General features: G+C 44.9%; 1 protein-coding gene across 9 annotated transcripts in view; it reads left to right on the top strand.

The window, feature by feature from the left end:
- The first annotated feature begins 1,256 nt into the window (after positions 1–1,256).
- Positions 1,257–25,368, top strand: part of PRDM6 (PR/SET domain 6) — a 99,656-nt gene continuing 75,544 nt past the window's right edge. For 4 of the 9 annotated variants that reach the window (XM_083404001.1, XM_083403998.1, XM_083404000.1 and 1 more), the window contains exons 1-2: positions 4,143–5,059; positions 5,631–6,196. In XM_083404001.1, coding sequence (XP_083260127.1) covers positions 5,641–6,196 — 556 coding nt within the window. In that variant the 5' untranslated portion in view covers positions 4,143–5,059; positions 5,631–5,640. Of the gene's footprint in view, positions 1,300–4,142; positions 5,060–5,415; positions 6,197–25,368 lie in introns of those variants that run through there. The other 5 variants (XM_083403999.1, XM_083403994.1, XM_083403997.1 and 2 more) reach the window with 2 other exon arrangements.

The following is a 25,368-nucleotide window of genomic DNA, read 5'->3' as shown; positions in this document are numbered from 1 at the left end:
CAGAATTGCGCACTATTTCATTGATGGTGGTGACCCCACTGTTACCAGATGACTTATATGCCTGGATAGCTCGGCTGGCTACAGCGAGGGGCTGATAACGCCAAGGTTGCAGGTTCGATCCTCATATGGGATCCCCAAGCTACATATTCCTGCACTGCAGGGGGTTGGACTAGATCATCAAGATCCCTTCCATTCTGTGATCAGGACGTGCCACATTAGTGGGTCCTCCTAAACCAGCAGCTGAAGACAAGGAAAGATCGACCTCTCCGTGGCCATTTAAAGTACGGTGCCTGCGAGGGAATGAGGCAGGGGATCCTAGACGTGCGGCGGGAGAGGAAGCCGGGCTGGCTTTGAAGCTGGATAGACGGTCACGTCTGTATGGGGTGCGGAGAAGGACCTGGCATCGGTTGCGGAGGGGGGGAGGTCTCATCTCCCCACATACACGCTCTCTCCAGATCCTGGGAGCGCAAGAAGAGTTTCTCTCCCCTAACAGCCGCCTCCTCGCCCCTTCCGTCGAAGAAAACTGCCTCTCGGCAACGCTGCGCAGGGGCGCGCGGAGTGGGGCGTGAATCGCTTCTGAATAAACGTCTCTATTAATGACTTATTAGCTCGGCTCTCCTGACCTTAAAAGTGGGATGAAGAGGCGCCCAGGGCAAGAAAGGAAAGCTGCTGGAGCCTTTATCGGTCTCCTGTCAGAGGCGCCCGACCATTTGTCTTCCCCCTCAGATCGCGAGAATTAATTAATATGAAAGGAAACTTTTTTAATTGTGTGTCAAACGAAATCAGATAGGGTCTCCGCCCCTCCCAGATTCAATATATATTCTTTAGGGTCTTCGCTTCTTCCAGCTTATCCCCCCCCCCTTTCTTTCACAAGGAGAAAGTGTAAGAAGCAAAGGGGTGATGTCGGGGGCGGCGGGGGCGGTATGTATGTAATATTCCCAAGGAGGGAAAAAATGATGGATTTGGGGGTAGATAATTTATCGATCCTGGCTCCTCTTCCCGCTTGTTTTATTTTAGAGGTCATTAATCAATGAAGAAAAACACACCACCGCGTCTCACCTTTTTGCATGTAATACAAACACCTTCCCCTTCCTTATTTATTTCTCTGGGAATGGATTCCTAACAAATATTCGCGGATCGATCCGGTGGAGGGGGCGATGGATTTTTATCAAAGTTTGACCGCTCGCGAAACCGATCGATTTGATTTGTTTCCAGCGTTCGTCCTATAAATAATAATCTTTTTTTCTTTCTTTTAGGGGAGGGAAAAATCAGATGAGGAAGACAGCGCGAGGAGGCCAGGTGTGTGCGTTCGTGTGCGTGTTGTGGGCGGGTGTTCATAGGATATAAGCTTTTGCTGCCTCTTTAAACGCAGGAACTAGCGAGAAAGTAAGAGCACGCGCTGAGAAGAGGCACATTTAAAGGAAATCAAGAAGAGGAAAGCGAGGCACAACGCGGGCTGGCGCGCACCAAACAGTCTGGCGAGGCAAGCGCAGAGAGAAAGGGTCAAGCTCTTTGCTCGCGCGCCTGTCGCTGAGCATCCGGACGCAGAACCGGCCTCCTGTTAAAATGCGCGTGCACCGCCAGGCACTCTCGCTTCTGCGCTGACCCTAACAATCCTAAGCAGCAGTGTGTGTGTGTGTGTGTGTGTGTGTGTGTGTTTCACCTTGTCTCCCCAATTCTTGGGGTGGTAATTCTTGCGGATCTTATTTGGGCCATTATATTTCATGGCTATTCCTTGCCCACTTTTAAGAAACGTGGATCACCACACCGATTGAATTATGTACCTCTCTGTGCAAAGAAAGAGGAAAAGCAATCCCCTGGGTAAAGGGGAATCGATCTCCTTGTCCCTCGCTGCATGAATGACAGCGGGAAAGTAGGGAAGGTTGGCTCGGGAACCGAGAGACGTCATCGGGGTGCTGGAAGGGACACACGTGGCCGGTGCAGGACAGATCCAAAGCGGCCGCAAACTTTCGCGAGAGAGAGCGGAAAGACCTACACAAATCATAGTAAGCGCCGTCGGTTCCGCAACGTCCGAGGCCTTAATTCATAAGGAAATTGGGAGGAGGAGCGAAGGGTAGGTTTGCACTAATCCGGCATAAACCCCTATTTAAAGTTCGGGTTTAATGGTGCGGGATCTCCGCGGGAACCCTGATCTCCGGCTAGGAGAGCGGATTGCATCCCGAAAGGATCCGTTTGATTCGTTCTCGCAAATTGCCTCTCTCCCTCCTGCAAACAGCCTGTAAGACTAATGCAGCTATTGACAATGCATTTAAGCGCAAGGAAGGGAGGTGAACAATCCTAGTTGGTGGTTTGTTTCCCCCTCCCTCCTCCCGCTTTTTTCCCTTCGCATCTGAAGGGCTATTAGCAAAAAAAAAAAAAAAAAAGGTATTTATGGAAGGAGAAGGCCAATAGTTGGAATCAGAGAACTGGACCCGGACCTAGAGACCACCTAAGGGCCTGTCGCCATTCTTAACGCGTTAAATTATAAGTGATTGAAAGCGATACAGTTACAAAGGAAATTCAGGCAAAATAAAAGTTGCTGAGAGTTCAAACTTGCGCAAGAAGTCCCATCCTGCTTCTTCAGTCACTATGCCTAGGATCGTAGCCTAATAGCGGCGACAGAGTTTAGATCAACGCAGTAATTTTGCAGGAGCTCTTCGAATTGTATTCCTGGTTTTGTAGCGCATCATCGACCGTCTTACACTCAAGAGTTTTAGAAAACTTGTTTTCGCGGGTCCCCTCTCCCTTTCCTCCACCCGCGTGCTTAAAAGAGCAACAGAACTTTTTCTTTTTAGAAAATGACGACTTAGAAGGGTGGTAGGAGTGGAAATTCGTAATATTCGAGGCGATCGAATTGATCAAGGGCAGCGAAAGGACTTTGACAATCAGCCAGCTTTAAATTTCAGAAATCAGAGGCGCTGGTTCCTTCTCCGTCCCTCCCTCCGTCCGCCCCCCTTTAGTTGCGTGCTTGCCTTTAACTTAGGTGTTATCAATCTGTTCCGAAAAATGACGAATGACCTTGTCACAGTGACGCCAGTCAAAACATTCTCTCGCTCTGCCCCGCCGCCGCCTTTTGTCCTAGCAGTTCTGTTCAGATTTGTGTGAAAGTGTCTTGCCTTGGACGGAGACGAAAACTAAACAGCATCGGCGTTTCCCAGGCTCTCTAAAAAAAGCAAGGAGTGTGGAGCAGTGCGGGAAGGGTGGGGGGGCAGGAGGAGACACGGGCTCCGCAAACACTTGCCTGCGTGGGCTATTATTCATTGCTAAACGAGGAGCGTGGAACATGCGTCCTCGGACACGCGTGGCGCAGGGAAGCGGGTCTAGAAGCGGAACCATTCATTTCTGTCTGAGCAGAAGCGCTTTTTGACAGGCTGTGCGCGCTAAAGCAGATCAATGCCCCGCGCAATCTATCCGCCTTGCAAAGGAAGCACGGCAGAAGTTGGTTGGGGGAAGTTTGTCATATGTATTCTTTTTTTCCTGGGTTAGGTTTACACGCTACACGCAGTGTGCTCATGCTCCGAAAGGAAAGGAAAGCGCGGGCTGGTTGGGCTACAGCAAAATGGTTCAAACGTTGACCTCGCCTGAAGTCCCATCGTGTTTAATTTAGCCAATGAGACTTTAAGGGGGCAGAAGCTCGTTCGTCGGTGCACACGACCGCCAGTTCCTAACTGCTAGGCGTTTATGTGTCGTTTTGAGCAGAGGCCGGCGACTGCGCCTCAAACGCTCTGCACGAGTTATTCTGTAAAAACTGTTTCATCCTGGGGACAGGAGGAATGGATAAATGGATGAATAGATTAGCACCTTCCATTTGGAGCTGCTCTTGCCCAAGGGATAGAATAACAGAATTTCAGAGTTGGAAGGGACCTTGAGGATCATCTAGTCCAACCCCCTGCAACGTCAACATAATGACGGAATCCACAAGGCGCTTCCTTAGGTCTTGAAGCGGTTCCGTGCACGTTCTCCTGGCACCGACCCAAGTGGCTTGTGAATCGCAAAAAAAGAGCTACAAAGCGATTTGGCTTTGAAAGAGGACCGTGTTTAATTCCCTGTTTCCAACAAGGGGAAAGTTATGAGCCAATGGTTTTATTCGGCAGCTAAGACCTGGGGGATGGAGGGTGGAAGATGGGGAAAGGTGGGACGTGACGTCTAGAGGCCAGCAAGGCCGATCTGTGGGGTGGGAGGTGGGGACTCCGAAGCGTTTTGCTCGGTGGAGCCTGGGCTCGGAAGGGGCTCGCCTTGGCGGACTTTCAGGGGTGCCAACTTGAATCAAATACGGAGGGAGGGGCAAATAAGTCGCGCCCCACATAATCGATCACAAGACACGGCACACCATTTGAATGGACACTGACCATCCACTGGGGGACGGACGGACCACCCCCTCAAATATTTTATTGGGGGGCGAAGGGACCTCGACCCCTAGCAGTTGGCTCCTGGGGACGTTTCACCCTCTTCCGGAATCCAGAAGTCCACCAGTGACCCCCCAACCCTGCCCCTAAGGCAGATTCCGCCCCTTCCCTCCAGCCGTCTGGCAAACGACGGAATCAGCAGCAGCAGCCTTCTCGCCCTGTTCAAGAACCAGGCTGCTCTGAACTTAACCTACGCGAGGTTGCGCGCGGCGGGGAGGGCGGGGGTTGTGTTGCGAGTTTAAGCCTGCTCCGACCCGCCGCTCTTTCCCCCTCCCTCTCCTCCCTCTCCCTCCTGCCTCCCTCACACGCTTGTGTTTAGTGCTGTCGTAAAACCCACGTGTCTCGCCCGGAGGCTGCCAGAGCGCCGAGCGCAGCGGAGCCCCGCCGCTCCTGCCGTAGAGCGCCGCGGCGAGAGCCAGCGAGGAAGACGCTGGAGATCTCCACGCGGGACAGCCTCCCCACGTCCCTGCCGTCCGAAGCCCGCTCGGACGCCTCTCCCGCTGCTTGAGCGGAGCTTTCCGGGAGCATCATCTCTCCAGCCCCCCCCCTTCCCCACCGCCCCCATTTTCCTTCCCCTCCACGACCCTGGATCTCCTCGGGGAGAGAAGAGCCTTGCGCGCCTTCAGATCCGGGTAGCCCACAAAGAGATCCAGGTAAAGGAGAGGCGGGCGGGAGGATAGATCAGGGTAAGAGATCTGACGGGCTCCTTCGCCTCCTGCTCAAGTTGCCTCGCCGCGCGCCAACTTCTCTCCGGGACGCTGGGGAGAAAAGTGGCCTGGCGCGTTTTGCTGGCGGCGCGTTTCCCCTTTCGCTTTGCGATCTTCGGTCCCTGGAAGTCCGTGGGACTTCCCTCGGCCCAGAACTTGGCAGGATGGGACGGTCCGGGGTGGGGCGGCGGAAGGAGGTGGGTAGTTCAAACGCGATCCAGAATGTTACTCGCCTGGGAGCAATTTGGGAATGGGGTGGGGAGGCCAGAGGGGCCCTGGGTGCCCCGGGGTCGCGACCCCCCCCCGAAACTCAGGATTGCGGCAGACGCTGAGCCGTTGGGGGGCACCAAATGCGCCTCCTCTCCCTTGCGGAGCGGCTGCTGAGAGGGTCGAAGTCCGTCGGGTGTAGCATCCTTCAGACTCTGAGCCCCTCACCGCCGGACGCCTTGCGGAGCGCAAAGTCCCGACGCCACCTCTCACGGCTCTTTCTCTCCCTCTCCTCCTTCCTCTCCTCCAGGCTCGCAGAGATGCTGAAGCCCGGCGATCCCGGCGGATCGGCTTTCCTCAAGGTGGATCCCGCGTACCTCCAGCACTGGCAGCAGCTGTTCCCGCACAGCAGCCAGCAGCTCAAAGGCGGCGCCGGGCTGCTAGGGCACCTCCAGGCGCCCGAGAGAGCCGTCGAGCCCCAGGCTGACAGCCTCCGCCCGCTGCCGGCCTCTCTCTCGTCGGCGGCGTCCTCGTCCTCTTCCTTGTCCTCTTCTTCGTCGTCTTCCTCCTCCTCCTCCTCCACACCGTCGTCCGCCCCGTCTTCGTGCGCCGTCGCCTCCCTCGCCAGCTTGACTGCGCTGCCGGTGGCGCAGATCCCCGTCTTTGGACCGATTCAGAGCTCCGAGTCCCCGACGGGAGCCCCGGTCGCCCTCCTGCAGACCAAGGACCTGGGCGGAGGCAGCGGGGTGGCCAAGGGCGGCGAGAGGGCGCCGGCCCGGTTTCGCTGCACCGCCGAGGAGTTGGACTATTACCTGTATGGGCAGCAGCGCATGGAGATCATCCCGCTCAACCAGCACACCGGGGACCCCAACAACCGTATGTACCCCCACCCAACCTTCCCGACGCGCGGCAGGGCACAGCCACTTTGGCTAAAGTTTGGGGTGCAAATATTTAATATTGGGGGGGGGGGGAGAAAGAAGGACCCGCTCTCAAAAGTGAGAGAGCCACTGAACTCAGAGCTTATGGAAGAAGGAGCTTACGTCAAGGAGATGAGTAACCCTCTAACTTTTAGAAGGCAGCCCTATAGGGAAGTTTTTAACGTGCAATGTTTTATTATGTTTTTATATGTGCTGGAAGCCGCCCAGAGTGGCTGGGGCAACCCAGTCAGATGGGCGTGGTACGAATAATAATAATAAAATAATTAAGCCCTTGACTCAAAACTAAGCCCTGCAGTGGGGCTTAGTCCCAGAGATTTTGTGTGCGTGAGATTGCAGCCTAAATTAAGGGCACCCCGAGCAGAATTGGTCATCCAGCGCACGCAGACTCTCCTAGAATTACTACTTGGAACTAAATAAAACACTTCGAGATGCGGCCTTTAGACGCCTCCTCGTTGCAGAATGCCCCTAAATGATCGCTGGGAAACTTTGTAACTCCCCCCAAAGTCTCAAGAGCGCATACTCCGAAATAAGTCCCACTCCCAACAACGGGGCATTGCCAAGGCAGGACTTTGTGGTCGTCTGAAACACTTAGCGCTATAGCAGGACTGGAGAGTGACCGGCTGCATACCAAATGTTTTCTAGAACTTTACTGAAAATAGGGTGGTGGTTGTTGTTCTAAAAAAAATGAATATGTTTTATTTAAATATTGTATGGAAAGCTAAAATGTGTGGAAGATGTTTTTCCTACATTGAGAACAAACAAACAAAAGTTTTGCTTTTTATAAGGGAACTCCTTTTTTTTTGACCCTTTAAAAATACTGTATCCTTTCCCCTTCGGCCCTTGTTCATGCCAGTAGCACCACGCAGCTGGGTTTGCCTTCTCAGCGTCAAAGGCGAGGCACGTTCGTTCCATAGGAAGTTTGTTTTCAAAAGTATAAATGTCAAAAGCCTAATTGGGTGTCAAAACCAATATGCTATGGGGGATTTCAGAATTACTGAGACCGCCACATTGACCTTAAAACAAAACAAAACCGGGGAGTCGAAAAGCCCCCCTCCGTGAGATTTAGGCTGCAACCCCAGGCACACTTACACTGGTGTAAGTTTAAACGGAGTAGGGCTTACTTTTGAGTAGACACACCTAGGATTGCCCTTTTCTAGGATTACTTTTCTTTTCTGAAGTGTGGATTTGACCAAATACCCTTTTCTCAATTACAGCATGTTCCTTTACTTGCACGCCTTTGGAATTGCTTAAAATCTTTTCAGCTGTCTTAAATACATTATGTATTATTATTGGCATAGTTAGGAGCAATCAACCTTATCAATGGCACATGTGTAGCTTTTAAACGCTATTTCTCCTGTTGAAATAAGGGTTTTTTGTTTTTTAAGTATTTTTGTAGTTTCACGAACTACGGTTAAACAATATTTGCACTTGGGTGAATTTACAACCGATCCTCACAACATTTGCATGAAAACAAATGCTATCAAAACGAGGAGATTTGGAGTAAATGTGCTCTGGGCTGAAAGAGGCAAGCTCAGAGACTTTGCAAGGACTGGCGGAAAGAAGCCCGCAACTTGTTTAAGAAGAGTGCTTGCATTCTAAACCTTGCTGAATCTGGACGTAAATGGGATGGAAATCGGTTTAAACATAAATAGTCCGGTTTAACTGGTCAGTGGAGCAGGAAAAACGCAATTTCAATGTAACTTAGAAAGTTTGTATATATATTTTTTCCAACGAGTTGAGGAAACTTCCCAGTGCTGACGGTAACGCGGGTGGTTCTTTTTAATTAAAACAATGTCACGATACACACAGTTCCTTAGCAATAAGCCGCACTGAATTTACTTCAATGTATTTTGAATCTGGCGAGGATCCGTCCGATCCTATGCACTTTTACTCGGAAGTAAGCCCCACTGGTTTCAGTGCGGATTAAGCCCAGGTAAGTATTCATAGGACCGGAGCCCTGCATCAATATCCTCCTGCTTATTGGGCCCCAGGAACCATAAACGGTGCTACCAAGATCTAGCGGGTACAGGATTGCAACCTTACAGCGCAATCCTGTATGCATGTTTCCCCAGATGTGAGCCCCATGGGGTTCAATGGGGCTTACTCTCCAGTTGCAAGCGTGTTTAGGATTGCAGCCGGAACCTTGCACATTAAATGTGACGTTTTAACCGCAAAGTGGGTTTTCGGTTCGCGCCGGTGTCGCAAAGCGCACAGGTTTCGCGATCCCGATCATGGGCTGTGGGAAACCTGAGCATTTCAGCGCATCGTTTGCCTCCAGAGGCGACGCAGCCCGTGTTTTCTCGGGCGGAGAGAGAGAGAAAATCTGCTCCCATAAATTACAGACTCATAAATTAATGGGCTCTGAAACGCGCTTTTAATGGCCTACAGTACGCGGCTTACTTTTCAGAGACAGAGCTCGGTAAATCTAGAAGATAAAGGGCTTGCAAGAGAGAAGAAAGGTAAAACAAAGGGTGACCTCAGAAAGGGCAGGGCTGCTGAGCCAATTCGTGCTTCCCTCGCCAGCACTTAGAGAAAGAGCTTTGGAAAGGCCAGCGGTACTTGATGAAAAATACTCCACGTGGTCCACGCGGGATCGCGACGCGGCTCAGGAACCGTCGGATTTGCTGGCGAGCGCAGATCCGCGCGGGTTCAAGCCCTGGGCGTGCCAGGGAACTGGAGCGCGCCTAGTTCTAGGCTGGGTTCCCAATCCGCTCTCTAATCCAAATCCCAATGCGCTGATCCCTCTTTACTCATCCTTAACTATGAGCCCGTTCTGATTTCTTTGGAAGCAACTCCGAACTGAGATCCTTCCTAGTTTCAAACGCACAACCTCAGGGTTTGGCCAGACCATCTCGGGGCTGTGTCGAGGGGTGGTGGATCGAGCCCGTTGTTAGTGAGCCCGTCTGTTTCTCCCCCCCCCCCCCCCCGCCCAGTGTGCCACAAAACCCTCTTCCCACGCGCCTCGTGGTCTGGTATCTCTCGTTTCTGTCGAAGATCAGAAGTGGTGCCTTTCCAGAGTTCACAAATATGGAGAGGAGGACCTCCATTTTCAGAGGATATGGGGACGGTCAAAAGATAAAGGAATTTTCGGCACGGGAAGGTGGAGATCCTTGGCCAGAGAGCGGTGGACTGTCTTTGGTTTGGGACTAGTTTTGATTTGCAGCGGGGATCGCTGGGCTATGGAAGCAGTTGTTGGGCCAGGGAAGACTGCAGCAAAGGCTAAAGAGAATCACAGAACGGTAGTCCAGCCCACATTAATGCGCCTTTGGAGTTCTTTTCACAGGCTGCTGGTTGTGGAGAGTTGGTTTTGCTTTGCAATTTCGCGCGCCTCCCGTTTGGAATGTGCCCATTGGCTAGCTGTACACGCGACGTGCCCGCCGTAACAGCATGCACAAGTGACGCATTCCACACTAAAGCGAGCTCTTAGCCCTCATCTTGTGAAAGCCCACTGGTTTTTGGAACGGGTTCCCGAAATTCTGAAGTTCTGCGCCAGAAATATATAGCAGATCTGCAAGGATGGGCGGTCATCGTACGGAACACGATGACCTGTTGGAGTTGATTTTAGCTCTATTTATCCGACCTCGCCTCCCATTAATTTCATGTTGATTGACCAGAAACTCTCTTACATTCTTTAAAAAGTGGAGAGTCCAGTAAATTAAAAATGCAGAGTTTGCCCTTGTAATCGAATTACGGCAGGTTATTGGATTTTGCACTCTTATCTGAAGCACATTTACACATTTCGATGGGTCTCTTGTCCACTGGAGGTTTCAAGTAAGGATAGCAGACTCAGCCTCATTGAGTCCAAGTCGTTTGGCTTAACTGGGACACCTAACCCGATGCTGGTAAACCTTGTTCAGTCCAGATGCCCTGTGGTCCGAATATGTACCATAATTTTAAAGGATAATGAGGTTTGTGTCGGGGAAATAAAGCTTGCTGCATTGTATCTCACATAACCAGATTCCGTCAACCTTTGACTATGATTATGATTAATATCGACATATGCTAATTGCAAATGGCATAATGCAGAAGACTCTTAGTTTCACCTGAATATCTTTTATTGTATAGTACTGTTTTAAAAGTCATAAACTAGAGATGATGAGGATCCCAGTGTGAGAATACCTGTGGACATTCCGATATGTACCACGAATGGCTAATTTTTCTCAATTGAAATCGTGCCTAAATGTAAAGCAAAATATTCTACTTTTTCACTGTGTGTTCTGTTTGGGTAGATGAGGTTTAACAATCCTGGAGGCGCCAAACAACATTGAACTGAATGGGGCTTACTTCTGAGTAGACGTGCAAAGTATTGCCTCGTTAGAGCGCCATCATGCATACTCAGAAGTAAGTTCCACGGAGTTCGGTAGAACTTACTCCCAGGTAAATGGGAGGAGGTTTTAACTAATTTAGGGCTCCTCAATCACAGATATAGATTATTTGAGAGACTATTCAATAGGTACTAGCCAGGAGTCAATTTTCAAAGAGGATCTGTTTGAGGGTATTTTTTTAAGGGAAAAAAAAGGAAAAGTGATTTATGTTATTGTTTCAAGTGGAGACATTTCTAGCTAATAAATTGTCACAGTCTGCCTCATTACGATTGGAAATCAAATGGGATTTTGCTTAAATAAAGCGGCAGTTGTGCATTTTAATGTCTAGATTCACGCCCATGATCCTGAGCAACTTAGGGCGTTTTCACGCCTGAAGCTTGTATTGGTCTTAAAGGCGACTGCTAAATAAATCTGTCTTGGTCAGAAAGCGCCTTCCACTTGAAACCTCTTTTTAAGCTTCTATTTTGTATGAACAAACTTCACACGAGGCGCAAAAAGAGGCTCAAAAGGCTTTTTCTGGCCATGTGTGATATGCCAGAATTTTTTTTTTACTGAAGGCTGACATTCAAATCAAATAACTCCAGTTGGGATTTGACGTCAAAGTCTTTGAAATGTCCTCGCTCCTACTCACTTTAGGGGGGTAAATGTTTTGATGTTTCGATTCTTACCTATGGAAGAAACGGGGCTTTTAATTCATTTTTAATTATCGTGACGTGCAGAAGAAAGGATTAAAAACCTACTCCGCATTAATTAATCCCGAATGGAAGACAGTGATTTTGGGTTTGAGGCGACATGGTCTTTAGGATCGCAACAGAGATCTGTGTTTTATGTCCTTGCGTTGCAGCTTTCGGAACTGGAGGTGGCGCGGCTCTTCTTCCTCCCTTGCACTGAAACGCCGACAACAAAGAAAGGGATCTTTCTGACCCCAGCTGCTCTGAATCGTGTCAAACTAATGCAAGAGAGCAGTTGCATTGTCCGTCCTACTGGATCGAACGGCAGGAGCGTTTGCCCGCAGCAACGCTCTGCGGAATGTGGACCGTCCCCTGCCTTTTACGTTTTAAATCCGCATTTTCCCAAATTGCTACTAACGCCTCTGATTTAGCTACTTTCCATCATCATCCGTTTCGCCGGCGGCGGCGGCAGCAGCAGCAGCAGCAGCACCCTTAAAGAGAGTAGCTCGCGGCCCATATATTAGATTGAGGTTAGAAAAGGTGGTGACTGTTTATTTAAGGTGATAAAATGGTCCATCAGCAGTAATCTCCATCGATATGTGCCACAAGGAGATGAAGGATGAGGGGACAAGGCACAATTAATTGCCCTATAGTTTTGTAGGAGAGAGTGGAGGCAATGCGGCCCTCGCTTCGATCTCCTCTCCCAAAGCCCATTCATCATCTGCACATTGTATATGGGGCTCCCCCAGGGCCAAGGGGGTGGCAAGGTTTATCTACACACAATATTCTCCTAACCTTCTGATACCTGACACCGAAATTTAATTCATTCATACGCGCGATCGAAGGAGGCGAGATACACTCACACACACACAAAATACACACGCGCTCTATACACACGCATTTTCCCAGCATATCACATGGCTTCGCACAAAAGCCGCTTGAATCGTGGTCTCTCCTCTTCTCATTCATTTCCCTGCCCTCCCCCCATAAAACAACTAAGGTAAGAAACTCACCAGATGGTTCCGTATATATGCACACACTTAAACGGAGGCAGTGGCGTGGCAAGCGTGCAATGGACACCCCAACCCCCGCTAAGCATAATGATTTAATTTCCTGAAATGGAAAGGCTTAGCTATGTTAAAATGGCTCCTCTACATTGGAAATCATCAACATTTATTTTGATATGCATAACAGTGCCCACCAAAACTTCTCCCGAGTGAGCTGCACGGATTTGGAGAGAACCCGTCTAATCCCGCATCTGCTCAGATCCAGATGCCCCGGATTAACCGGTGTGCATGTACGGATCCTGGGGCTGCGAGAACTCGAGATGGGCAGCCCGATCCTGTGCGGGCTCTCCAAGCAGCGCGCAAGTCTGTCCGGCGGAGGAGGCTCATAATAAAACAGGTCCTCGGAGTGCAGATAACTTCCCGCTAGATAACCGATCTCTTCAGCTCAGGGATGCTAACTTGAATAAAATATTTGGGGGGTGGTAATAATCACATAATCAAATATGGGGGGGAGAGGGGATAATCGCTCCGCATAATCGATCACAAGAGGCGGCGCGTGCACACTATTTGAATCAACTTTTTCGAGGGGGGGGCTCACATATTTCATGGGGGGGGGCCTCCTATGGATCTCTTCCTCCTTTCCTGGGATCATTTGAGTTCTGCATCGCCCTTCAGATTTAGGGATCGCTTTAGGATTAGATCGCCACCTCCTGCGCTCTCCCCTCCCTTGCCTGCGCGCTGCTTCCGCGGAAGCACCTGGGACTCAGGTGGCCGAGAGCATCTTGACCAATAGGATCCCCTGCCGCCGCCTCGCGCGTGGTCTGAGGGAGACGCCGAGCCGCCTCCCAGGGTCGCTTCTTCGCCCACAGGCCGCTGAGCCGGGCGGCAGAGTTTCCCCTCTGAGGGCGTTTCTTCGGGCCGAGGGCACAAGGGCGTCCCCAAGAGGAGCCCGAAGGAAGGCCTGTTTCCCTCGAAAACGCGGGCCTTGCTTGCCTTTGGGCCTCGGAAGAGGCCTAGTCACTCGCTTTCCTGCCTGTGTTTCAGGTAATGGTTCCTTAGACGGGCCTCCCTGTCCTGGCTATGTGGGGCGACACATTGGGGTGCCTCTTTGCTCCCCCCAATCTTTTTATTATTTTTATTTCCCCTCGCCCTCTTTTTTCACATCAGTACAACAGCACCAGGCGCAAAATGGAGACGGCTTTTTAAACCACAGGTACATTTTCTTTGGAATAGACCTGTTCTAAGGTTTGTGTAGGATAATTGCTTTTTTTAGACGTTCAGGGGATGTTGGCCAACTTTGGGCCCCTTCAGAGTAACTTGAATATCGAATTATAAATAAATATCAAACCCACCCCAAGTGCAAAATATTAAAGAACAAGAACATTTTGGGTTCCTGTAGTTATTAGCTTGTAATGCATTATTGCATTGCCGTCTGACGGTATCCAAAAACTTTGGGTGGTTTGTAACTGCTAAAAACAAAATTTTGGTGTGTTCCTATTGTTTGTTGTTGTTGTATGTAGTTATTAGTCAAGTCATGTATAGGAAAAAGGGGGGGGAAAACCCACCCTGGATCACAAAATACTTTTGAAACTTCCTCAGTTTCAGAAGTTGGTTGGTGATAATGATATTCAGGGTGGGGACTCCTGTTTGAGAAATAATAATTTAAAAAAGAAGCTTCCTTGAAGGCTTGTTGTTGTTTTTTTTTTTCATTTACAAGTGATTCATTGTGATTTTTGGAGTCATGGTTTTTCAACCAAATATTAGCAAGTGAAAAATACCCTAGAGGTATGAATTGCAAATTAAAGCCCTATAATTGTCTTGCCGGTTTTGACTACAGTACACTTTTCTGGAGATAATTTTGAGTTAACACAGCTAGTACAGAAAACTATGTTGTTTATTAATAAATCAAAAGGCAGTCTAGCCTCAAAGTATACCTCTTATATAGGGCAGGACTTTGGGAGAGGGGGAAGTTTGGTTTAAGAATTGGACAGTTTGTGGCAAATTATTGTCAACTTGGCTGTTCAGAGGAGTTGTACCTACAATCAGGAGTATGTGTTTGAAGTTGGGGAGCGCTGAGTACAATTCGTAAAAAATAAATGAACTCATGACACTCTGGCTGCTATTTTTGGGTGGGGTTCAGTCACATTCAGGTTGTGAAGTTATAGTTGATGGTTATAGTCTCAGCAACAGCTTCCCCAAAGGATCAGACTTTAAGAATAAGGAAATTGACACCAAGGTTACAGGTTCGATCGCCGTATGGGACAGCTGCATATTCCTGCATTGCAGGGGGTCAGATTAGATGATGCTCAGGATCCCTTCCAACTCTACAATTCTATGACAAGAAAATATACTGGAGTAACACTTTTTGATTGCAACATCAGTTTACTGCCCTGCAAACTAGTCAGAACATATTCTCAATTAACAAGTTGTCAGTTGCATGAATATGAAGTGCTAGGTATTTGCTTTCTGTGACTAGTGAATGGCAACTTCTTCATCAACACATTTTAGCAAAATGATCCAGGCTAAAGGAATATGCATGCTATCAACAAGGGGAAAATGCACAAAAGAATACATTAGTGACCGTCGGTCAAAGATTTACGGTATCCTGGACCTAAGGCTACCTATGCATTTCTTACTTTTTAAAGACGTATTCAAATTTCTTTTGAGCAACATAACATGACACATTATCAGGAGGAAACTGGAACGCTGTTTTCTTGTTTTCATTTTTTATGGCTTTCACTTACCGTATTTTTCACCCCATAGGACACACTTTTTCCCCTCCAAAAATGAAGGGGAGATGTGTTTGCGTCCTATGGGGCGAATGCAGGCTTTCGCTGCAGCCTGGAGAGCGAGAGGCATCGGTGCGCACTGACCCCTCTCGCTCTCCAGGCTTCAGAAAGCTATCCGCAAGCCTTGCAAGCCCTGCGGGAGTTCCCGCGGGCTCACAAGGCTTGTGGGCAGCAGCCTGCAGCCCGAAGCACGGGGCGCCCTCCGGAGGGCGCCCCGTGCTTCAGGCGGGTGTCTGCAAGCCTTGCGCGCCCGGCGGGAGGTCCCGCCGGGCGTGCGAGGCTTGGAGTGGCAGCCGCAGCTGGGGGGGGGGGAATAATTTTTAAAAATTCATTTCCCCCCCCCCAAAAAAACGAGGTGCGTCCTATGGGCCGGTGCGCCCTATAGGACGAAAAATACGGTATTTGCTTTCACCCCTTAGTATTGTATTTATGTTTAGTATTGTGTTAAAGTTCAGCTAGTGAAAATCTGATTGCCCAATTCGGGCAGAGCTAGATGATACTTGAAATGTGTGGTTGCATTTCATATCTTGGTTTTTTTGTTAGCTTGTTTTGAAAAAGAAAGAATAGACAAGGGGTCAGATCAGCTGAAAAACTGTAGGAAGATAGGTCACCAAGAAAGAAACAGCTCAAGTGAGAAGGTCTAAATCTGGCATGGGGAACCTGTGAGCCCTCCAGATACTCCAACTCGCAGCCCAGCCAGGATGGCCAATGGTGAGGGATGATTGGAGTAGAAATCCAGTACTATCTGGGGGGAGGTTCTCCATCCTTACTCTATAGCGGGCATAGGCACACTCGGCCCTCCAGATGTTCTGGGACGACAACTCCCATCATCCCTAGTTAACAGGACCAGTGGTCAGGGATGATGGGAGCTGTAGTCCAAAAACATCTGGAGGGCCGCGTTTGCCTATGCTTGCTCTACGGCTATGTTAGGAACAGACACTTCTTGTCTAACACAGTTCACAATGCAGTTTTGTCTTACAAAAATGCATACTTGTGAAAACTAAAGGAGGAATGGCTGATTATCTGATCCTATTGATGCCTTATATAAAAATAACAAGGTTTTTTTGGGAGGCATGATTGAAGGTTTCATTTTGTTTCAGAAGCTCTCTTGCCTCAGACGTCTGACCCTGAATGTTTCCAAAAAGTTGTGTACCCTGTTTTATTAAAAGTAGGAATGTTCGTACCCCAAGATGTGACATTGTATTATTTGTATATCTCGTGTAGTTTTAGCTTCATATTTTATGTAGTTTTAAGAACTCCTGGCTTTTTTATGATGAAAAATCTTGACCATCTTTTGCTCAAGGTTTGTGTGAGTTAGAATTTAAGTAAATATATAGATTTCAACCAACCCTTTAGTGTCGAGCAGTTATACTAACTGTGCCAGTGTCTATTAAAAAGGTAGATATTTCTCCATAAAATTCACTTAAACTTCATGGATGGGACTAAATTGTATTTGCTTAAATCAATACGTAATATACCGTATATTCCCGTGTATAAGACACCCCCATGTATAAGATGCCCCCTACTTTTGGGGACCCCAAATTTAGAAATGGGCATATGCACTATCCGTGTATAAGACACCTCCAGATTTTTAACCTTATTTTAAAGTAAAAAAACCTAGTCTTTCACATGGAAAAGTATGGTAAATATAAAATACACACTTAGTAAAAATGTGTGTTTGATTTTGCTTGCTTTCTTACACTGGCAACATTCAAACATGGCACACATAGTATGAATGAAACTCGCCTTTTTTTGAAATTTTTGTGTAGTGTGTGAAAATGCTTGATTGTATGTTGCCATAGATTAGCTGACTTTTGTATGATGCAACCTTAGATGCCAAACTCTTTAAGATTTAGTGAGTGGTCGAGCCGGCTCGTTGCATAGCAGTATCACAAGTATTTTCCAAAGGCAGATTGGGTGCTGGTTTCCCCACACTGAACTGAGGGGTGACTGCAGGGCATCACAGCTATGATGTAGTGCACATGCAGAACAGAAGGCGAGAGGTCGGAGGGGAGGGCGCCTAATTTAGGCCTCGCACAGGGAGCTGCTGAAAATTAAGACCAAAGTCTGTCCCTGTATTTTCATTAGGTGTTTTTATTGTATGATGGTAGTGTTTATGTACTGTTGAAAATTGACTGTTGGATTTAAGACTATTATACTGCTATTTATTTGTGCAGGTATGTTCAAACAGTTAAATAACAGATGACACAAGGCATTCCTTGTTTGTAAAATTGGGACGGTAGATATAACCATGCACATTTTAAGACGGAAGGGATTAAACTGTTAATGGAAAAGAGAAGTTAACATATTTTATTAGTAGCCAATTCAGTGATTTCTAGTGTTGTTGGTTTTTTTTAAATAAAAAGCACTGGCCAACAATAATGACTTCTACAGTGTTGATGGTGTGATATATCTATTCTTATTGTAAAAACTTGCAGATGGGAAGCTCAGTGGAGAGCCTTGCGTGCAGAAGGTCTCAAATTCAATTCCTAGTATCTCTAGGTAAGGCTGGAAGAGAACCCTGCCTGAAACCCTGGAGAGCTACTGGCAGTTGGTGCAAACAGCACTGAGCTAGATGGACCAATGGGTCTGACTCATATTTATGTGGGGTCCAATCCACCTATTGCTTTTTATTCTGGCATAGTTGTTATGCTGCTTTTCCAAGCAGTAAAGTATGTTATATGTAGCACAAAAGTTTGTATGTTTACTCAGAAGTAACTTCCGCTGAGTTCAGTGAGACTTGGATTTGGTGGATTGCAGCAGTCCTAAGCACACTTTCTTAGAAGTAAAGCCTGCTGAACTCCATGGGATTTACTTCTGAGTAATCATGCTCGGAATCATTGTGTGTATCAAGAAAAAATGTTATTGTCATCAACTGCTATGATCTCTGTTGAGGAAGTGTAATGTTTACTGCATCCAGTTAATTAATTGATTAATTGGTAAAAAAACACGACACTTAATCGACTACAAACCTCTAATTCACTGACAACCCTAATGTATTTGGGGTTTTTTTGTTTTGTTTACAACTGATTCTTCCTAAGAGGATCATGTAAGAAACCTTTGTTAACAGTTCCCCCAGGAAATGATACATTTTCTCTCTCTTTTTCATTCTCCTGTTGACACAATGTGGGGATTTAAGGAAGAATGATGTGAATTCCTTTTGAACATTTTTGGATACTCCGCACCACCACCAAGTGATCCTCAATCAAAATCCCCATTTGTTTATGTCAGTAATGCCAATTCACACCAACAAAATTACTCTTGAATTAAATATATAGTGGCTCATGGCTTTAGTCAACCCTGCAATTCTATACACACTTACTCGGGAGTAAGCTCCATTGACCTCAGTGGGACTTACTTTTGAGTAGATATGAATAGAACTGTGCTGTAAGTGTAAATTCTTGCATGAGACTTTTGCAGTGCAATTCTGTACATGTCTACTCAAAAGTGAGTCTCATTCAGTTTAATGGGAACTTATCCCTAGGAAAGTATGTGTATAGGATCGCAGCCTTAAAATGCACCATGAACCCCATTCAAATGCTTTTACTGCAACTTATTTCTTAATTTACAGAATAAATTTTCCTTGAAATAAAAGTTGCCACTATTTTATTGTCTATCCAATATAGTGTGACAATCTTCTACAGTTTCCTCTTGCTGATTAGGAGCCTGTTCAAAAAGCCTACTGAAGTAAACAGAACAGCTCCTTCTAGTTTCAAGAGTTAATTCTGTGGTCAAAAATGTAGGGAAGAAGCAGTTCCTCATGTCTCCGACTCTTTGTTGCCCTTCATGACAGATCTTCTGAAAATATCAGACTTGTTCTGTTACTTATGTCAAAGTCACAGTAGTAGTTTCACATGCACCATAAGGAACCTCAATTAAAATCTTCTGGTTTCAAGATTCTTGGATTTCTCTACAGCAAGTTCGGACTACAGTATTAAAATTTTCTCTTGATAAATGCAGTAATCAGAATGTGGCCTATGTTGCAGTTTTCTCTTTATAACTGATTATTCATACAAATAGATTGCTGATCTCTTCCTTTGTATCACTTTGTTTGCTTTGAAATGTAGGTTCCCCCATTCCTATTCCTTGGAAATGAGTGGTTTCTCCCTTCTTCTTTTTTTAAAAAGGGAAATACTAATCTCTGTCCTGAGCAGTGTATAACATGTGTAAATTCTAGTTTCTTGTAAACGGACCAGGGAGCAGATAAATTGCACATCTTTCTGATCTGTATAGCTGTAGCCAAAAGGCTAATTGCACCATTTACATTTTATCAAGTTTTTTTATTATTTTTTTGAAACAAATATTCACATTGCGAAATGCAGCCTTTATACATCAGGTAACCAGACTGATTTCAGTGGAACAGACTTATACACTGTGTGCATTAGATTTAGATGCACATCTGTATAGTTTCAAAGTCCACACGGCTTAGAAGTAGTGTTAACTAAAATTAATACAATTTGTATCCATGTTATGAATTGTATGATGCAAATTCTACTGAAGCCAATAGGAGTTACTTCTTCACACTGAGTGGGACTGGGGCACCTTACATTTAGTTTTCAATTAATCTGAATAAAATTTATGTATAAACTCATTTAGAGGTATGCTTGACTCCTAAATACTTGAGCAGAACTATTTCAGTTACTTCCAAATAATGAGTTTAGGATTTGAATGGTACGCTTTTTTTAAAAAAATGGAACATTGTGGTCAGCATTTAAACAGCATTATAAATACTGGGGACACAATAAAAATATTGTAAAATTCAGTTTTACAGACCTACTCTGAAATCAAGGCAAACATATATTCAGAAGATAATTATGTACTCAGATAATCTTGTAATTCCTTTTGGACTATAATAGAATTCAGCAAATTGTAAAGTTGGGTTTATATTACATCATGAATAATGCTTGTAGCTTAGATAGTGTTCAGAGTAAACAGCCAAAACATTTATAATAATTTTATGACTATATACGCTAGCAGTTCTGGCTACAGAAACTGTTGTCAGTCTTTCTGGATATGCAGTTTCAGTATAAATAAGGAAAATGCATAAAGCAAGCACATTCTTTACATAAGTCAAGCAGATTGTTTATTTGTCTGTTAGCATAGTTTCCACAGGTGGAATCTACTCTTAGAGCTGGGAAACAATTGGCATTTATGTAGTCTACATCCCACCCCCCCAAATTTTTGTAGTACAGTACTCATTTTTATTTCTTGTACAGGAAAGGAGCACAGAGTCCCCCCCTCAAAAGCTATTGATTCCAGCATGTATGCCTATCTCATATTTTTATGTTTTATCAGAGGTTCTAAAACCCTCATGTATGTGTAAAAGTGAGTGATGTTACATATCTAGTGGCAGAGTGCAGAAGTTTGAGCTTAAAGCTGCCTGGCTGGAGTAAAAAAGATGCTTTGGCTTCATTTAATTGAAGCTGTTCAGTAGACATGGTGTCTCCAAGAGAGCCATTAATAATCAGGAAGCTGGGAGGAGGTTACACATCTAAAAGATTGTCAGCAGGGAACAAATTATTCCAGAATCAAGGGTCTGCTCTGAAAAGTAACTGAAATCTTGATCAGTCGTTTCCTAAATCTTAAGACTTTCCAACAAGATCCCCCCCCCCCCGATTCATACAGAAAAAGAAATCTTAAAGAGGCTATAATGAAAGGTTTGAGGGAGGGTTTTTTTTGGTGGGGGGGGAGAGAATGGTTGCAAGTTTAGTTTTGGGGCTAGCCAGCATGAGTTCATTCTTTATAAGAAACAATCAATTGGGTTTATTATTGATTTTGCTTAAAGAAGATTAGTATAAATCAAATGATAGTGCCAAGCTTTCCCTGACCCATGAAACCAGGCTCTGTTTTTATTTGTTTGAATTCCCTGAAACTCTGTTTATGTGCTTTTACTGGTTCTTTTATGTTCTTTTACTAGTTTTATGTTATATTTTTGTTTTAATGGTATTGTTTATTGCTCTTATGTTGTACACTGATTAGAGATTTTAAAAAAATACTCAGTGGTTCATAAATGCTTTCAAACAAATACTGTAAAATTGCACCCCCCCCCCATGGAGTAGGCTTCCTTGAATTTCCACCCCTTTGTAGTGGGAAACATGTTGTTGAGCTATTTTCCTATCTAGGATGGTGTCCACTCTAGGCTGCATCTTTCTCATCTCACATTTCAATTACAGTGCAGTCCACAAAACACTTAATTTTTTGCATGTGCTCCTCTGTCTTACACATACTTACTCAAAAGTAAATTGTATTGTTTTCAGAGATGTAAGGATTGACGTAACCAAGTGGTATAGTTTATAGAAGGTTATGGAACTAAACCAGGGTTCAAAGATCCTGGTTTAATTGATTTCAGGATTGTGGTCTGGCATGTAGTAATAATACCACTATCAAACAATTGTCCTTGGAACCAGGGCGGGTGATATCATTAGGCAAACTAGGCAGCTGAGTAGAGTACAGACCTCAGAGGAGCGCAGTACTGACCTTGCGGACACAGTTTTATACAGATTATTTTTTGTTATATAACAAAAAAAGGCTAACTTCAATTTTCAGAAACACATGGCTTGCAAAAATGATAAAATTATTCAAAATACAAAAATAAAATATTAGAAATTTATATTTTGAATAATGTTATCATTTCTACACGACATCAGTTTTTGAAAATTGTAGTTAGCAGTATTTTTTTGGTGGTGTAAGCCTTGCCTAGGGTGCAAAATAGCTTGGCACCGGCACTGCTTGGAACATTTCCATGTCCGTGTGCTTTTTCAAATATATTTGTGTCATACCTGAAAAGGGGTTTAACAAAAGCAATGCATATATGTAGTGTTTATATGATATTCTCCAAACCACATCCTATATAATAGGCTTCCAAAATAAAAGTAATGGTCCATAGTTTGAACGTGTATGCGAATATTCAGTAGTGAGAAATTTTAGTTTTACACCTGTAAAACCATATCTACTCTATGAAATGAAAGGAAAAGGGAAATAGGAAGAAAGTGTAGACAACAGCCTATCTCTTCTTCACAAAACATTAAAGAAATGCATGGAGCCTTTATGCCACTTTTATCAGCATTAGCTTCTGTAGTTTTCTACAGCACTAGGGAATATATCTGCCTGTATTAACAGGAATTATCATCCTGATCCAAAATAATTTCTGGGTACAAATAAAAGGATTTAAGTAAGCTTAAATTGCATTGAAGCCAACAGAATTAAAGTGATTTCAAGTATTTCATCTGAGGATGGGATAGGATTGTATATAGGATTTATAATCCTTTTGACCACAGCCAAAATGTCCTGTATCTTTGTGGGTTGGTTCATACATAATGTTTCTAGTCCAACAGATTATAGTTTGTTAGAGTGGGCGGAAAGCAATGAGTCTGAACGCTCTTTTTATCTTCCGCTTTCATACACCTGGCTGCAGAAGTGACTTCATGATTTGTTAAATCACAGTTCGCTCAGGGTGTCTTGACCAGGAATAGTGTTTAAGTGCTGCCTGCAATCCAAGATTGCAGAACAGTTTTAGCTGCAGGCAGTGCTTAAACTAGAGTTTGTCAGTTTGGATGCCTTGGGGAAATGATTGTTTCGTAAACCAGAAAAGTCTCCTCAGCTGGACATGAAAAGGAAGGAGGAAAGGAGGGAACACTTGAGCTCATCACTCATTCCTTCTTCAACTGACCATCGTTTGTTGGGTCAGCAATATTACACCTGAACCTGGCTTTTAGCAGGAATCCCTAACGTACTCACTTGTAAGTATGTAGCACTCCAAGAAGACCTAATACAGTACCAAGTGATTTTCCTGAATCTAAATAACTATGTCATAGAATCTTAGAATTGGAAGGTAACTAGTTGTTTGTGCCCAAGAATCATAGAATTGTAGAGTTGGAAGGGAACACAAAGGTGATCTAGTGTATCCCCTGCAATGCAGGAATCCTTTGCCCAACGTGGGGCTCAAACCCACAACCCTGAGATTAAGAGTCTTGTGCTCTACTAGCTGAGCTGTCCCAGCTTTGGGTTCACGTTTCTCAAACACTAGCATCCAGTGTTTCATGGCAAACTGCTGTTGAAACCTAGGACCTTAAAAAAGTAATATGTGTAGAGATCGGCTGTTCAAAGAAAAAGTCAAAAATCCCATTTTGTACGCTGCAGTGCACTTCAATCAGTTTTTTTGGCAAAGGTGCTTAACAGCTGGAGGATAACTGTTTTACTTTGCTGCTTAATGCTGTATTCCTTACAGCCTTGCATTTTTAAAGGAATCTTCAAATTAATTATATTTTAGTATATATATTCTGATTTACTGTTCATCTAGATGATTGTAAAAAAAGGCATGTACCGTATATACTCGAGTATAAGCTGACCCGAATATAAGCCGAGGCACCTAATTTTACCACAAAAAACTGGGAAAACTTATTGACTCAAGTATAAGCCTAGGGTGGGAAATGCTGACAGCGACAAGGCGGCAGCGGAGGAAGGAGCAGCGTGAAAGAGCTGCTTTCGGGTTGCTCGTTCTTCCTCCTCTGCCAACAACAGCCTCTGCCGCTCGCAAGGGCAGGCACAGGAGCTGTGCTTGGCAGAGCGGCGGTGGCATGAGTGGCGGCAGCAAACAGTAAGTGGGACCCTCACTCGAGTATCAGCCGAGGGGGCTTTTTCAGCATAAAAAATGTGCTGAAAAAATTGGCTTATACTCGAGTATATACGGTAATTAATTATGAGCCTTTGAACAGTGATAAATTAACCTGAGCAGTGATAAATTGCACCTAGGTGCCATAATATACGTGTGTAAGGTATCAACTGCAGAAATAAGAGGCTGCATTTTAGTTATGTGACTCATAATCACATTGAATAGGTAGAAACTTTTTGTGCTTCTCTGAAAGATTCTTACACAGTATACTGTATTGAAGTTTATCTAATATAGGAGGCAAGAAGGCCGTGACAGTCCTGCTGGGTTTATAACCTGTGGTTTTAGGCTGCTTACTTATTCCAGATTTGTGGTTTAGACCACCAAATCCCTAACCAACTGGTGAATATTTTTGTTTTATTTTTAGCTGCTGGATGTGTATGATGCAGAATTATCAGGGGGGAAGTAATTGCTGTGTAAATAATGTAGAACAAGTACTACTTTTTGAAAATATTTCTGGAAAAGAGTTGTCTGAAACCTTTAATTGTGTTACAATGTACAAAATGTGCCAGGAACTGTAATTGATTCAAAGGGTTTCATTTTTATTTTAGTTGCAAAACATATTTCTGAGCATGAACTGTTCTCTTGAAAGTCCAGAACCTTCATGTAAAGAATATGGAAACCATTAACATGAAACAGAATAAAATGAAAACTTCTGAAGTCCTTTTTATTCATATAAGGGGGGAAAATAGTAACATTTTAATGTATCATAAGGATGCTGTGCATTAGTTACTGTATGTACATAACGTTTTCTGCTGTCAGTAAAGATTAGAAACTTATTATAATACTGAACTGAAATTGAAGGGGCTGGTAATGGCACTATAAGTGGGGCATGCACATGGGGAACGAGCTCTGCTTGCACTACAAGACTTGTTCCTCACACTCCTCCCCATGTGTGCCCCCAAAACCTGTTATAGGGGTTCCCCGAGTCCTCCAGGGCAGGAAGAAACTCCCATTGCATGAGCAGGTCTCATTCCGTGCACACAGCTTAGTAGACTCCCACCCTGAAATAAGAACGGGCAAAGGTGTAGTTTCATGAATAGCTTGCCACTCATAAAGTTGGCATAAACATAACATGCATTTACATTTTACTGTGGAAACGAGTAAACATTTCTTCAGAAATAATTGTGTGAAAATTATTTGACTAAAAGCCTTAAGTGAAATCATGGCTAGCGAAAACTTGGGAGATTCGTATTTCTGTACCCTACCACAGTCACTACACATCTTATTTTCATGATAATTTCAATTAGTCATCATCGGTTTACTTTGTGCGCTACTTTTCCCACGGAAGACTGTGCCGAAAGTACCGTATTTTTCTGTGTATAAAACTAGGTTTTTCCCCTTTTAAAAAGTCCAAAATTTGGGGGTGTCTTATACATGGATAGACCCCCCATTTTCTTAAATCGGGGTCCCCAAAAATAGGGGGTGTCTTATACATGGGGGCGTCTTATAGATGGAAAAATACGGGATCTTACTTAGAATACATAAGAAGCAAACAAATAATGAAAACAAGCAGATAGTAAAATATAAATGTTGGCATATCAAGACAGTTTACTGTGTCTCATATCAGGACAAGAGTATAGCAACAACATATCAAACATATTAACAAATGCAAAAACACTTCTCATATCAACAACATATTTAAATATT

Source organism: Podarcis tiliguerta, assembly GCF_965153285.1.
Source record: "Podarcis tiliguerta genome assembly, chromosome: 11".
NCBI lineage: Eukaryota > Metazoa > Chordata > Lepidosauria > Squamata > Lacertidae > Podarcis > Podarcis tiliguerta.
Note: the sequence above shows the minus strand (reverse complement) of the source record. Positions and strands in the feature narration are given on the sequence as shown.